At 43.3% G+C, this 15,780-nt stretch overlaps 1 protein-coding gene across 1 annotated transcript; it reads right to left on the minus strand.

Annotated features, from left to right (window-relative positions):
• Positions 1 to 167: 167 nt before the first annotated feature.
• Positions 168 to 15,646, minus strand: LOC106896330 (cytochrome P450 2H2-like). Its single transcript, XM_014956165.1, has 4 exons — positions 14,711 to 15,646; positions 11,707 to 11,920; positions 1,511 to 1,696; positions 168 to 515 (listed from the first exon to the last, which is right to left on the minus strand). The coding sequence occupies exons 2-4, from the start codon at positions 11,791 to 11,793 to the stop codon at positions 168 to 170; spliced, it is 621 nt and encodes a 206-aa protein (XP_014811651.1). The 5' UTR covers positions 11,794 to 11,920; positions 14,711 to 15,646.
• Between the last annotated feature and the right edge of the window lie 134 nt (positions 15,647 to 15,780).

Raw genomic sequence — 15,780 nt, forward strand, 5'->3', positions numbered from 1 at the left:
GTGGACTTCCCTTTCGCTAGTTCCTTAGCTGGATGTGTATTGTCAATATTCTCAGACACGGGAGAATGAACATAAGGTCTTAGAGGCACATTTAATGAACAAAACTTTGGCCAGAAGTTGAAGCATGCTGAAAATAGAAAGGCAGTCAGCGAAGCCAACCTGGGACATTAAACAGTTCCCCAGAGGTCTGATTTACTCAAGGGTCCAAGTAATGAGTTGGGCTTTTCGGTTTTTATTGCTAATTTGTATGCACGAAAGCAGTAAATTAGATCCACTATTCCTTCCTCCATTGCCCTCTCAGCTGAAGCACTGACAGCATCAGCTTGGGATGCTAACATTACCAGGGTCATACCTGTGCCTTGGAAGAGTTTTTTAAGCAGTGGTAGACTGCCTCTCCCGCTGAACTCATCTGCCTGGTCAATCAGAGCTTCTTTCACAACATCATACCCATGCAGCACCACAACCTTTTGTGGGCCTAAATACACGGTGAAGACAGGACCATACTTCTCGCTGAGCTGTAGGGAAGAGGAACACAAAGAGCACCACGTCTGAACATTAACCAGGTGAAAAGAAGTTTGTAGCGAAGGGGTCTAAGGGGGAATGTGCTGTTGTCCCAGCATCACTGAGATGTGGCGATGATTAGGGCTACAAAGGTGATGAGGGGCCTGGAGCACGAAATCCCTACACCTGCCACCTCCCAGACCTCGGTCGAGGTCAAGGGGTAACGGTTTTCAACTGAAAGAGGGTAGATTTAGATGAGATCTTAGGAAGAAATTCTTTGCTGTGAGGGTGGTGAGACACTGGAAGAGGTTGCCCAGAGAAGCTGTGGCTGCTCCATCCCTGGAGGGGTTCAAGGCCAGGCTGGATGGGGCTTTGAGCAACCTGGTCTGGTGGGAGGTGTCCCTGCCCATGGCAGGGGGTTGGAACTGGATGATCTTGAAGGTCCCTTCCAATCCAAACCATTCTATGATTCTATAAAATGATTCTGACATCAGCCAGAAGAGGGAACAGACAACACAGTTCAACTTCAAACTTTTTTGCTTCAACCCCTTCACTAGCTTCTTGTACACCCAGGAGATCCAACCTGTCTGCTAGGGAGCAGAGGCAGTAAAATGGAGCAGGGTCCTTCCTAAAAAAGGGCCAGGCTGTGCTGCCAGCGTGGTGAGGAGCTGGGTACAGGAGGAGTATAGTGAATATTACAATAGCATCAGTGCCTTGATTGCAAATCCACTGCAAATTGCAGTACTGCCATCAGGTCAGCACAGGGCTCATCATTAGTATCGATTGCAAATATACAGACTTAGACTTGCAATATATATACCTAGATATATAGATTATTGCAATATATAGACTTGAGAAACGTGTCTTTCTGGGAAACCTTTTGTTTCTGCTTGAGTCTGACATTTGGTCAATGCAAATTAAGCTCGTTAATTAAGCTGAGACAGTCTGGACCATACTGGTTTTTATGTGCAGTGGAGAAAACATAGGGAAGAAGGAGACAGTCTCTTACCTTCTTCAAGCTTTCAGGCAAGTTCCACAGGTCCAGCTGGAATATGTTTCCAAGAAGGGGGAGTGTGATGGGGCCAGGAGGTTGCTTCCCTTTTTGTGATATGCTTCTCCAGGTGGAAACGAGAAGAAGGCACGAGACACAGATCAGCAAGAAAATAGTGGTCACTCCCAGGAGCTCCATGCTGGGCTGAGGAAGAGAAAGGAAATGTCGGAAGAGCCTGATGTTGAACCTGTAAATCCGTGCTTATTTATATGCTGTGATACCAAAGCACATGGATGAAATTAGCCAATAGTGCCTCCCTAACCCTACTGAGATATGAGGTTACTTATTAATCTGCTCAAGATAAGAATGAACAAACTAGGGTGACCTCCTTGTTTACATACTGATTTTTTTCCTCTCCAGCTTGTGTTCCTTTGTGTAATCATTCATGTAGGACTAAAGAAACCACGGTCAAATGCTGTTGAACAAACTCAAAATGCAAAAATATTTGCAGCCTAGCAGCTATGTATATGCTTAAACTCTTGCTGATTGCCCTCATGCATACATCGGCATCTGCCAACCCCTCTAGAAGGTGAGCACAGTGGCAGGAGGTGTTGGGGTTGAAAACGAGCACTCCAAGTTCTTCTTGGTGATTTCACCTCTGTTTCTGGAATGAAATTATGCAATTGTACCCAAGTCACACATGCAGGTTTTGAGGAATACGCAAACCACAAATCCCTCCAGCAACCTGCAGTTTCCTTTCTGATGTTTCTAGAAACTGGTTGAGGATCCATAGAAGGTGTGAAGATCCACGAAAGGTAAAGGCTCTTCATGGATTACCCTGGACAGAGCTTAAAAGAATGATTGGTTTAATTACTATTGAGAATTTAATGCGATGTAAAATATTAAATGAAATACAGTACTTAAATGAAATTTCAGTCCCTAAAGGGGCTACAGGAGAGATGGGGAGGGACCCTTGATCAGGCAGTGGAGTGATAGGATGAGGGGTAATGGTTTTAAATTCAAAGAGGGGAGATTTAGATTATATATTATGAAGAAATTCCTTATTGTGAGAGGGGTGAGACACTGGAAGAGGTTGCCCAGAGAAGCTGTGGCTGCCCCATCCCTGGAGGGGTTCAAGGCCAGGCTGGATGGGGCTTTGAGCAACCTGGTCTGGTGGGAGGTGTCCCTGCCCATGGCAGGTGGGTTGGAGCTAGATGATCTTTAAGGTCCCATCCAACCCAAACCATTCTATGATTCTTAAAACTAAGTAGGTATGGGAAGGAGCCTGAGTAACAGGTACACCTTTCCTAAACTACAAACATAATTACTAAATATGTGTGTAAATATTACTAAATACTACAGGAAACCTGTAGTGCATAAACCAGTGACATAGGTACAAGGTGAGAAAAAGGAATTTATTAGGTGCAAAATTTTCTGACAGTGCTTAAGTGTCAAGAGCATGAATTACTCTTTTGGGTTAAGGAATGTTACTAAACTTGACTTTTGTGAGTCTTATATTAGTCCTAAAGCAATGTTAACTCAGACCCAGCGTAGCCTCAGTAGGGGAACAAATAAGTGAAGAGAATGTGGGATGCAGAGACTAGAAGCTGGTAACAACTGCAGTGTAAGGAAGGTAATGGAAACATTACTGGGATAAAAACCCAATTGATTTCATCACTGAAGGAAATCTCAGTGTAATAAGAGACGTGAAATTCCTCTTAAACTCATTCTGAATGAGAATTCGTGCCAAATGATAGTATTTTCATATCTACCTCTGATTAGCAAAGGTCAGATGTTTTCTGTCTGTGGAACTGGTGCTCAAAGACAACGCCATGGACAGTGCTGGCAAGAAGAACCGAGTGGGTCAGTGTCCTCTGGCAGCACGTATTTCCCTCCACATGCTAGAGAGGGAGGTCATCCAGACTTCCAGGCGGCTAATGTCAGATGAGACTCATCTTACCCAATGACATTAGGGACCATTTCAGTTTCTCTGAACCAGAGAAAGAGGCTCTGCCACCTGCCAACTCTCAGCCCATCCCATTACATCTTTTGAGATGCAGACCCAAAATGGTAATGACCTCTTAGGTGGTGTGACACTGGAAGAAAGTGTGAAAAATTATATATTCTTGTATATCCTGTATTTATAAAGTCTTTTATTTTTCTTTCAGGTAATGGTAGTGGGCTTTGAAAGGTGTTTTCTTTCCTGCATCGACTCATTGGCTTAGACCTTGGGTCCACGTTGGTTCCATCAGTTTTTGAGTGCTCATATCTGCACTTCCATGTGTACAAAAATAGATGGATATATTGTGAACAGCAGACTTTGTTTTCTACTGAGTTGTCAAAAGGGCATTTAAAGGGTGGGCAGATTTTTTCCTTTAGCCCAATTAGCAAAGGACTAGCAGATTCTACAGCAGCGAGGAAAGAAACATTTCCCACCTAAATTTAGATATTAAGAAGGTAGGTGTACAAATCAGCTCGTCTCCCCTGTTAGGGGAGAAACACTGATACTTCCAGAGAACAGGGCATCTGACTTTTCTTTTTTGCCTATTTTAGCATGAAATGAGTCAGTCACTGAAGAAATGTATTTGTGTCCCTTGACTGCAAAGGGAGCCTCAGGAGATTTAAACAGATTTACATGTCTGGCTGCCAGGGATCTGATTTGAGGCAGATGACGCCAATTCCCTGCGCATCTCTCCCTGTCCCGAAGATTTTCTTTATCAGCAACAAATTCTGCATGTTCTGTTACAACAGGCACCACTGAATACTGCACACTGAGGGTATTTAAAACCAGAAGTGGGCAGATGAATGAAATTGAGAGGAGCCTTCTAGGCCAAGTCCGGAGGGTTGATTATATCACTGAGAACACTCATTTTTATTGCCGTCGAGGAAAAACTGAAGTTGTTTGCATTTTTGTTCCCTTTACTTTTGCAGATGAGGTGCCTTGTGTTCCTCTACTGGCAGCCCTGAGGATGAACAACTGCTGTGAAGCCTAATGTGGTGGAAAAGCAGGGCTTTGCTTGCAGCATCACTCCCACATCTGGACGTGGCTTTTAAAATTATTTTATCTAATCACTCGCATAACCCCTGAAGGATTTCAAAATGGTGTTGGGACGAAGCCAGAACTGCTTGGAGGGATCCAGGAGTTGCACTGGAAAGAGATTTAACTGCTAAAGGTCTTGGGTCACCTCTGATGACAGAAAGGCAAGAATTATGTGAGTATGGAAGGCTTATTTGAGTATGAAAGGCTTATTTGGGTATGAAAGGCTTATCTGTGTATGAAAGGCCTATCCTGAGGCAGTTTTTATTCACAAGATGCACCTGAAAAACTCTGTTTTCTTCCTAGTGGGGTATAAATCCTCCTGGGATCCCACCCTGGGTTAATTCATAGCCTTTCGCCTGGGACCTGCACTTACTCTTTAATTCACTTGCTCACAGTCTTCTGGTGGGAGCTGGTGAGTCTTTGCATCACTTTTTCGATATTTTTTTTGTCCTTCCCTTTCCTTAACTGCCTTTTTGTCTTGGCCCAGGAGTTTTTCTCACTTTTACTCTTCCAGGTCTCTCCTGCTGGAGAGAGATTCAGAGTTTCCACGGTGGAAAGCTGGGTGCAGGCTATTAACCAGTGTCTATTCCCTGGCTTCCAGACACAAATAAAAACAACAATAGTTATTGCCTTTTTTTGGCAATAATAACAAATATTTTCAATATTTGTTCAATGCTCAGAAATACTGCCCTGCAAATGAAGCCATCTGGCTATAAACATTTACAACATCAGAATATATACCTTCTGGCTAATCGTGGAGAGTGTGATGGGTATTAGAGTTTCTAAGAACAGCTTTAAAGGGTAACTCTTCACAATTATACACCACAGACAAACTGAAACCAGATCCGGCTTCTGAAGAGGGCAGTCCTTGGGCCCCAGGGGAGGGCTCATATACATATATATATATCTCATATATATCCGTGGATAGAGTAGAGATCTGTGAAACTATGAGGGGTTTGCCTTCACAATTACACACCACAGACAAACTGAAACCAGATCCAGCTTCTGAAGAGGGCAGCCCTTGGGCCCCAGGGGAGGGCTCATATATATTTATTTATTTATTTATTTATTTATTTATTATATGTATCTGTGGATATAGTAGAGATCTGTGAAACTATGAGGGGTTTGGAGGAGGTGAGAGGGAATGACAGGTCATATTCTCTTCCTGTATAGAGAATAAATAAAATAGAGACTGGCAGGTTTTAAATGGGCAAAAGGAGGTGCTTCTTCACCCACCATGCCCTTGAGCTGCAGAACACCATTTGGAGAGATGTATGGGTCCAAAAAATAACCGGACAAATGGGAGAAAAATGGATTGAGGGTACTCAAACACAAAGATACCACTGGTGTCTCAGGAATCACTGCAGGCTGGAGCAGTCCAAAAGCATTCTCCTCTTGCCATGCTTTTATGCTGTTCCTTGGGAACTCATTTTTAAGCCACTGTTGGGCAGGATTCCGGGCTGGCTCGGCAGTTGTCATGAGCCAGAGCATCCATCTTCAGACTTTCACAGTGTGACATTACGCTGAACTGTTTATGGTGCAGATTAGCAGAGCAGCCTGTGGAAATCATTTTACCCGTTCTGCTGTGAATGACGCACATCTCAGCTACTGAACTTTTACTACTTTCAGATAGGACTTCCCATAGTGCCTCGTAAGTAACCACAATATCAACCTCTGTCTTATTTCTGGCAGCAATTTCACACAGGATCTGCCATGATCAGCATGTATTCAGGTTCAGTGATAACTTCAGCATTCAACAATTTATGCAACACCCACATTTGTAACACGCTACACTAGTGCAAGAGATAAGATATGAGTCACATCATTAGTTTTCAGATCATAGAAATGACATTTGACCAGCTAGCTCAAAAAAAACGTGGTTAAATATTTGTGTATGAACTCACTGGACCCAAAACATAACTCAGCAAAAAAGGATGAAGCCAATTAAGTTCATCAGTCATTTGCAACACGTAGCAAATTGCCTGTTTAGTCTTCAAAAGGGCAAGGAAATTAAGCTGATAACAGCTTTCCTGTGATCTGTGCTGTGACTCCACCAACAACACATCATTGTGCTACTGATGCAACCCATCATTTTTAAATAAAGCCAAGATGCTTAGCTCTGGACCACGGTCAGCATTAAGAAAGGACAGATCCTTCCTTGTGCCAGGCAGAAAAAAAAAAAAGACAGAAAATGGGAGAAGTCTGTCCCGGCGCTATATATGATAAAGAGAGACACAGAAGTGAAGACAAAGACAACGGCTGAGCTTAGTGGGGCTCCTGGGACTGCAGCTCCCAGTTGGCTCCAGGGGCAATGGAGCTCCTCCTGAACCAGCTGCAGGACCACCATGGTGTACAGCAGGTCATCTGAAAGGTCCATGCCCTGGGAGGTAAAGAAGTGAAGGGGCAACTTTATCAGATGTCCCCAACTGTGATGTCATCACCACAGGGCAGAGTGCCCACCCTGCCTTTCCAAAGGCTGAGCCAGGAACCTGCAGTACAAAAAGAACCTGAACATAGACCTGCTGAAACTTGGGCCTTAACTAGAGGCATTCAGCAACTTCAAAAAAGTTGCATATTATCATGACAAAAAAATAATGGAAACATAGAGCTGCGAAGATGATGAGGGGAGTAGAACATCTCTCACATGATGAAAGGCTGAGGGACTTGGGATCTTTATAGTCTGGAAAAGAGAAGATCGAGGGAGGACCCGATCAACACCTATAAATACTTAAAGGGTGGGTGTCAGGAGGATGGGGCCAGTCTTTTTTCAGTGGTGCCCAAGGATAGGAAAGAGGAGACGGGCACAAACATGAACACAGGAAGTTCCATCTCAACATGAGGAGGAACTTCTTTTCTTTGAGGGTGGCAGAGCCCTGGAAGAGGCTGCCCAGAGAGGTGGTGGAGTCTCCTTCTCTGGAGACATTCCAAACCTACCTGGACACATTCCTGTGGGACCTGCTCTGGGTGACCCTGCTCTGGCAGGGGGTTGGATTAGATGATCTCCAGAGGTCCCTTCCAACCCCTACCGTGCTGTGATTCTGTGATGTAACTTGCTGATAGTTTATATGTACTGAAAACAGTGTATATCATGAAGAAAAATGATGATGGAAAAATACCCCAACTGACAATTTAAAATTCAAGAAAAATCCAGCAAGCACCAAGTAACAAAGCCTTTAGCTACAGTTGGTGATATCAAGTAACTGCAGTGATAAGAAAAACAGATGAGAAATCATGCATTTAACATATGAAAAAAAAGGTAACTCATGCTAATGCCAAACAGTATAATGTATGCCTTCACTGTGCTTTTCAGCCCTGCCAGAGACAGAAGCTCCAAGTGGTTTGGGAAGTTAAAGTCGAAAATCAAAGGAAGAGAACATACCTAAGAAGTGATCCCACTGCAGTGGCCCAGCCAGCACTGGACTGTTCCAGCAGGAGGATGGTGGTGGAGGAGGATTCTTCTACTGTGGTGCCACCACGTCCCTGTTGATTGTGTAGAAAGTCAGGCTGTGGCAATCTCCTCAATATCATATGAGAAACCCCTAACGCACTACACCTGCCATGTCTGTGGGAGAACACACTGTTGGCTATTCTTCTCATCAGCCTCATCTTCCAGACAAGTTACCATGGAGGGATTTTTACCATTTTCTTACCATTTGGGAGGCTTCCATTTTTTAATGCAAAAAAGAATCCAGAAACCAGTAGCATTTTAACTTCAGGCTTGCAGGTGTTAGTATCTGTCAGTCAAGCTTTTCTCCTAACTGTGCCAAAAAAAGAGGAAGTGCAGTAGAAGTGTAAATCTCCTTTCCCGACTCTAAATGGTACCAGAGGGAATGTAGAATCATAGGCAATTCTATGATTGCCTAGGTTGGAAGGCACCTTTTAGATCATCTAGTTCAACCATCAAATAACATAAATATATAAATAATGTAGAATAACTTTAGAAAGAAGAATTGGGTAAGAAAATGGAAGAAAGTGAGGGAAGTATGTTTAATATTTTACAAGTCAGAGAGAAGTGCAGAGAGCCCAGGACAGGGTGGAGGGCACTGCTTGGGAGGGACCTTTCTCTGTAGAAGTAATTGCCTAATTATTGATTACAAGGACAAGGGTACAACAACAGAGACAGATGAGACAGGGAGGATGAGTGGTTGCCTTGGCCAAAGGTCTAAAGTCATTCCCTCTGTGAGGGCCTACACCAGCCATGTGGTGACACGCTTCCATTTTTTAATGCAAAGAAGAATCCATAAACCAGCAGCATTTTAACTTCAGATTTACAGGTGTTAGTATCTGTCAGTCAAGCTTTTCTCCTAACCGTGCCAAAAAAAGAGGAAGTGCAGTAAAAGTGTAAATCTCCTTTCCCGACTCTAAATGGTACCAGAGGGAATGTAGAATCATAGGCAATTCTATGATTGCCTAGGTTGGAAGGCACCTTTTAGATCATCTAGTTCAACCATCAAATAACATAAATATATAAATAATGTAGAATAACTTTAGAAAGAAGAATTGGGTAAGAAAATGGAAGAAAGTGAGGGAAGTATGTTTAATATTTTACAAGTCAGAGAGAAGTGCAGAGAGCCCAGGACAGGGTGGAGGGCACTGCTTGGGAGGGACCTTTCTCTGTAGAAGTAATTGCCTAATTATTGATTACAAGGACAAGGGTACAACAACAGAGACAGATGAGACAGGGAGGATGAGTGGTTGCCTTGGCCAAAGGTCTAAAGTCATTCCCTCTGTGAGGGCCTACACCAGCCATGTGGTGACACAGGGAAAAGGAGAATTTGCAGGGTCAAGGTGGAGCTTCTGGGCCTCCTTTTCCACTCCTCACAGTGGAAACCACCCATGAAATGCTCTAGTGAAGTGACACAGCTTGACCTTTCATGATCTGCATCCCACAAGGAACAAGAACTTGCCTGACCTCACAAGCAGATGAACAGACAGTGCTTTCCTGGCAGAACACAAACACCAATGGCTTACAAGATGAACTTTTCAATGAACCAAAGACAGAGTTCACTTAAAGCAAAATGTGCGTTTGTTTCATGCTGAAGTAAGATTATCTAAGCTAATCATTGTGTTTGAGTTTCATTTAATGTTTGACAGTGACATTCTCTTCTATGGCAGCTTTACAGAGTCACGTCTTGATTTTCTTGCCCCATCCCACAGCCAAAGCTTGTAACAAGCTCTTCCAGTCCTCCCCCAATACAGGTTTCACATGTGGGACCACTGGGGGAACAAGGCCCACGTAAAGACAATTCTGCTGCAGGTCTCATCCCTGCCTCCCTTAAGTGTGGAAGGTGGCTCAAAGTGGCCATCATCTTCTGCAGACATCACCTTCTCTGGAAATGATGGTGCCTAATGCATTTTCTCTCATAAACACAAAATGTAACCCCTATCCTTTGGCTTAAAGTGATTTGGAATAGTGGAAAAGCAGAACATCAACTATGATTTATTTTTATCTCTCAAGAGGTGTGAAATTTGACATTTCAAAGCAAGATTGTCAGTAAAAAAATATTAAATTTTGAATATGTACCCCTACCCTCTTTGTATGTGAGTTTCTAATAGAGTTTGCTGAAGGAATTGTCCCAATAGCACCAGTGATCCACGCACAGTACAGCACACTACATCCTGCCAGTACTCTGTAGCTCAGATGATACAGCTGCTGGAAGCACGACAAAGTATAAATAAGATCTGAGCAGACACATTGCAAAGCCTACCTGCTATTTCACAAGGAGTTGGCAAGAAGGATATTTGATTTACGAGTGCAAATGGGTTGGTTAAATGTTTCTTAATGAACTCAGTTAATCCAGGCATCAGCTGAAAGGGTCCAGCATCGGACCTTTTAAATAGCTTTCATTGAAAATGGAGAGTGAACTTCCATGACCTCTGCCAATGTACCTTTCAATGTACCATGACCTCTTTCATTGTACCTTTCAAAGTAAGGTACATTGACTCTTTGAACTAAAAGCTATTAAGGAAGGACCATTATTTGTTATTTCAGCCAGGCACTGATGGAGCCAAGCTCAGGCTTGGCCGATGGCTCTTCTTACACTCCTTCTGCCCACACCCCCAAGGGATGTACAGGACAGGAAGCTTCCAAGATGGACACATTTTGTGGTGCAGTTTTTGAGTAATGTATTGCACCCTTGTACTCCACACAAGTTACATGTTCACTGGGCAACAATATGCATCCAGTTATCCCTGAGGGTTGGAGAATATCCCACCGGAGACCATAACCACCATATATACTGCTGGCCTACGTGGTCGATCTTTAGCACTGGTCCTCATGCCACTGCTCTGACTTGGCAATACGACAAGGTCAGATGGAGATCCTTATCTGCCATAGGCAAGCCAACAACATCATAGGTGACACATTAGTTTCTACAAGTTTTGGCACATGTGAAAGATAAGCTATGTGAGAGCAAATGCAGTCATCAATTCTGAGAAGTAAGGCTTGAAACCCAAGCCATCATGGTTTCCTGTGTGTTGTCACCCCGAGCCCAGTCTGGGATGAGAAAACATCACTAAGGGTGAAGACCCCGAGAGCGTCAAAGAAGATGCCAAGAGTTCCAGAACATCTCTTACCACATCAAATCCCACTTTCCACTTTCTCCTAGGCAACTTAATTTCATAATCTGGAAACAGATAGCATGAGGGAGCACTAATTGCTTTTTTCTCATGGTTTTCTGTTTCTAAATGTTGTTTCTAGTCAAGTAAGCAAAAGGGAAATAAGAAATTCACCAAAAGTCTGCTCTTTAAGGAAAGGAAAAGAAACTTCAGGAGCAAGACCTGCAAAACAGATCTAGTAGCAGATAAGTCTGAGTAGGTGAATACACTACTAGTAACTAATGAACCATCTGCAGCTAGGAGGTTTAAAAAGAGAGAAAAGCATAGCTTGTACCATCAAATGCAATTAAAATGTAATTAAAATGGGATCTGAACCTGCCAAGGAGTCTTGGCTGTGACATTCTTCCCAAGGACTTTTGTCTTGCAGTTACCAAATAAACACAACAGTGAGCCAACCAGTGCAGTTCACCCCATAGGGAGCACGTCAGGAAAGAAAGGAGGAAGAAAGTCAGCAAAGCCAGGGACAAATTCATCTCTTCTATAAAATCACCGGGGAGGTTAAGCTAGAAATACATATTTTACTGCCTCCACAAGAAATAAAAGTGACATGACTTACCACAAGATGCTCACAAGTCCCACCAGGGTGTCTGCTCCATCCCTTTCTTACATCTTGAGCGTGGGTTTTATAGACAGAATGGAACATCCTTCCTGGTTTCTCCCATTGCCAGTTCCTTTTCTTTCCTTCTTCCCTGTACAAAGCCAAATCCCTCTTATGTCAGCAGCTGGATGTACGGTTTGAGTTGTGCTCACCAGAGAAGCTGGAAAGAGATCTACCATAAGCCAGATGTTAAAACTAGGATATTAGGTTCCAACTCAACAATTAGAAAGAAAAATTTAAAAAACAGATCATTTCCTATTTCTTCAAGCATTGTCCACCACTTGCATATGTACAAATAGGAAATTTGTTCAGTAACACAGATAATTGCTGCGTGGATTGTACAGCAAAATCAACTCTTTTGAGCGCAGGCTGCAATCCCTGAGGTGAGCAGTAGAGGACACCTCCAAAGCAGGCACTGAAAACTATGAGCAGATACATCCCGATCCTTCTAATTTGATGATTTCTTCTTTCCCAAGCAGTGACCATGTTGTGCCCTGAATCTTGGCGATAAATAGACAGGAAGAGATGGATCAGAGCTAGAAAACTAGACTTTCTCTGGATTTGAGAAAGATTTGGGTAATTCCAAAACCCCATGATCTAAGGTCTTCATTCCAGTTTCTGCTTTGTTTATTATTAATTTAAATTCAGTTGAACTTATCTAGCCTTTTGCCTTGACATCATCTAGCTGCACTACCCTCTTCCAGCCAAGAAAACATATTTCCCTTAAATTAAGAAAGCGAGGGTTTGGCCCTGGACCCACTGAACCAAAGAGTGTTGCTAGTTATGATGGTAGAGATGTGAAGTCATCTGTTGAAGCTGAAAGGACTTAATCCAGCTTGACTTTTCCTGCTCTAGCTGACTGTGGTGTAAGTGCAGGCTTTACCGACTGCAATTATCTGCAGACCCACACTGTGTTTAGGAACTCTAATCACATACACTTTAGTCTGTCATCTAAAATACTGAACTCTTACTGCTTTGGCCTTGCCTGCCTCAAAGAGATCTGTCCTTATTTTGTATAAAATAAAGAAAACAAAGCTCTCAAATGTCTACTTTACAGAGAGCAATGCCAAATAACCTGAAGAGCATCTAGTCTTCTACTGCAAAATCTCAAGAGCAGCAAAAGTGTTGGATTAGAGGATATTTCCTCCAAACCAAGAGCAGAGATGTGAACACCCTGTTCAGAATCACCCATAGATTTGTCACCAGCTAAGAGAACCTGGCACACAAAACCAAAAGTAGGGACTGTGTCTAAGCAACAGCCTTATCTGATATTACCAAATAGATGGACACGTGACATCCTGCTCAATCTCAGTAGGGGCTGTCCTTTAACAGTGCTGCTAGGAGAGCCCATCAGTCAGGAGGTGGCCAGCAGGAACAGCGAGAAAGCCTCAGACAAGATCATCTTATGTACAGTGACTTGCGTGCAGAGGGAGCTTCTTCATGCCCTTCCACCCAATCATAGTCATAGAATGGTTTGGATCAGAAGGAGCCTTCAAGATCATCCAGTTCCAACCCCCCTGCCCTGGGCAGGGACACCTCCCACCAGACCAGGTTGCTCCAAGCCCCATCCAGCCTGGCCTTGAACCCCTCCAGGGATGGGGCAGCCACAGCTTCTCTGGGCAACCTGTTCCACTGTCTCACCACTCTCACAGGAAAGAATTTCTTCCTGGTGTCTAATCTAAATCTCCCCTCTTTCAGTTTAAAACCGTTACCCCTCATCCTATGGCTTCACCTAAGCATGTATTTAACCCAGCAAGTGGTCTAGTGCAAAGACAGAGGTACTGAGTACGAGCCATCACACCATACCCAAGTGGCAGACTCATGTATTTGCAGCCTGCTTTACTACAGAAAAAAAAAAAAAAAGAAAGAAAAATTTAAAAAAATCAGTGATATAACATTTGCCCTAGCAATTAGAATTGTGATTGAACAAGATTACCAGCTCTGTTGGAGAAGAGAGCTAGAAAGAGAAACCAGGGCTCATCCTGGTGGTGCCCGTATCGTCCAGATTGGAAAAGAAATTTATTTGTAATATACTACTGATGCCCTCTAGTGCTTTGGAACAGAATCCGCCCACAATTACTAGCCATAACAGATGTTAGGCAAGAGAAGTGTGTTATTTCCAGGAATGAACACGAAAGGATCAAAATAGTTGGCAGTATCTGTACAGGAAAAGATTAGAGAGAGCTCTGAGTGGGTATACATCCACGTGGCCATCAATTATTTCAAATTAGCTACATCAATTTAAAGCATCCCTGGAATCTTGCCTGTTTTTGCTGCTAGCAAACAGATCTTCTGCCTTCCCTTTGCTGAACATTTGCCCTAGCAATTAGAATTGTGATTGAACAAGATTACCAGCTCTGTTGGAGAAGAGAGCTAGAAAGAGAAACCAGGGCTCATCCTGGTGGTGCCCGTATCGTCCAGATTGGAAAAGAAATTTATTTGTAATATACTACTGATGCCCTCTAGTGCTTTGGAACAGAATCCGCCCACAATTACTAGCCATAACAGATGTTAGGCAAGAGAAGTGTGTTATTTCCAGGAATGAACACGAAAGGATCAAAATAGTTGGCAGTATCTGTACAGGAAAAGATTAGAGAGAGCTCTGAGTGGGTATACATCCACGTGGCCATCAATTATTTCAAATTAGCTACATCAATTTAAAGCATCCCTGGAATCTTGCCCGTTTTTGCTTTCAGTATCAACAGACTACAAGCAAACAGATCTTCTGCCTTCCCTTTGCTGTACCTTGAGGCAAAGGCTTTCATCAAGAGACTGGTAGTTGCTGAAGATAAGGTGGCCATGGCCAATAATCTACCACCCCTGAAACTGCTCCTGCCACTAAACCTGACAGATGGCACACTCTAATATATTATAGCTATTCAATTATCTTCTGACCTCAAATGATAACTTCAGATCAGCAGTCAGAACATCCCTCATGGTCTCCAAAACACACTCCACTTACCTCTGCCTTTGCTGCACGCGGTCCGTGGCTAAAGAGAGCTCATTAAAATAAACACTGTGAAAAATAATCTCTATTCACATCTGCTTCTTCAAAAAAAAAACTAAAAAAATACAAGCACACAAAACCCCACCAAACGAACAAACACATAAACCACTCTGTTGCTTCTGATTTTCAAAGCGATAGCACAGGTCTGCGAGAAGCAGCTCAAAATAACTTCAGCTCCCTTTCCCCCCGCCCTTCCAAAGCAATTTGTGGTGTATCCATCCAATTAAAAAACGTTGTTGTGTTAGAGCTTACCTCACAGGAATGAAAAATCGTACTTCTCCAGTCTCTGGGGAGATCTTTCAGAAGCAGCAACACCTTTTTCAGCGTCTCCATCTTACTACACAGGCCAATTAACCAACCTAGTGTTTCCCAGATAAAGGCATATTGAGGCTGGAATTTAATTCTTCACCTGATAAATCTCTCCTGCCACTGCTGAAGGCAACCAGCATCTTACCCATTGTTTTGTCCATTTATCTGGACGACTGCAAATGCAACAGCAGCTTTTGCTTTGCAAGGGAACTCTGGGAGGAAATTCAGGCCTTGTGGTCAGAGCTCTGAACTGACACCCTCGTTTTAATGAGTTTTGCCTCTAATTTTCGGTGTGATTCTGGAAAAGTCTCCACAGAATCTCTGTCTGCAGAGTTGACATAGTCCTCAGGTCACTGGTACCGATCAGGCTGGCCCACCAAGGTCGACCTTCAGTCCAGACCATCTCTTGAGCTGCTGGTTGCAATCAACCAACCTGTTGTTTTGTTTTCACGTGTCAGAGAGCTCAACCTACAGACCAACTGCAGACACGTAGTTGCAGGCAGGAGGAAATGCAGCCTGTGAAATAACTACTGAAACAGCCATTGAATCGTGGTCGGTGTCCACTGCCCACAGGGTGTAAATAAAGATGCAGTGGGAGTGGGTAAGATGTTAAAGTCTTAGAGCAAAAAACTTCAGGAAATCAATTGTATACTGAAAAAAAATGTAGCAGGGAACTGGTCGGAGAAGGATCTTCAGCCACACAAAGCTACTGCAAG

Source organism: Calidris pugnax, unplaced genomic scaffold (genome assembly GCF_001431845.1).
Source record: "Calidris pugnax isolate Ruff unplaced genomic scaffold, ASM143184v1 scaffold196, whole genome shotgun sequence".
NCBI lineage: Eukaryota > Metazoa > Chordata > Aves > Charadriiformes > Scolopacidae > Calidris > Calidris pugnax.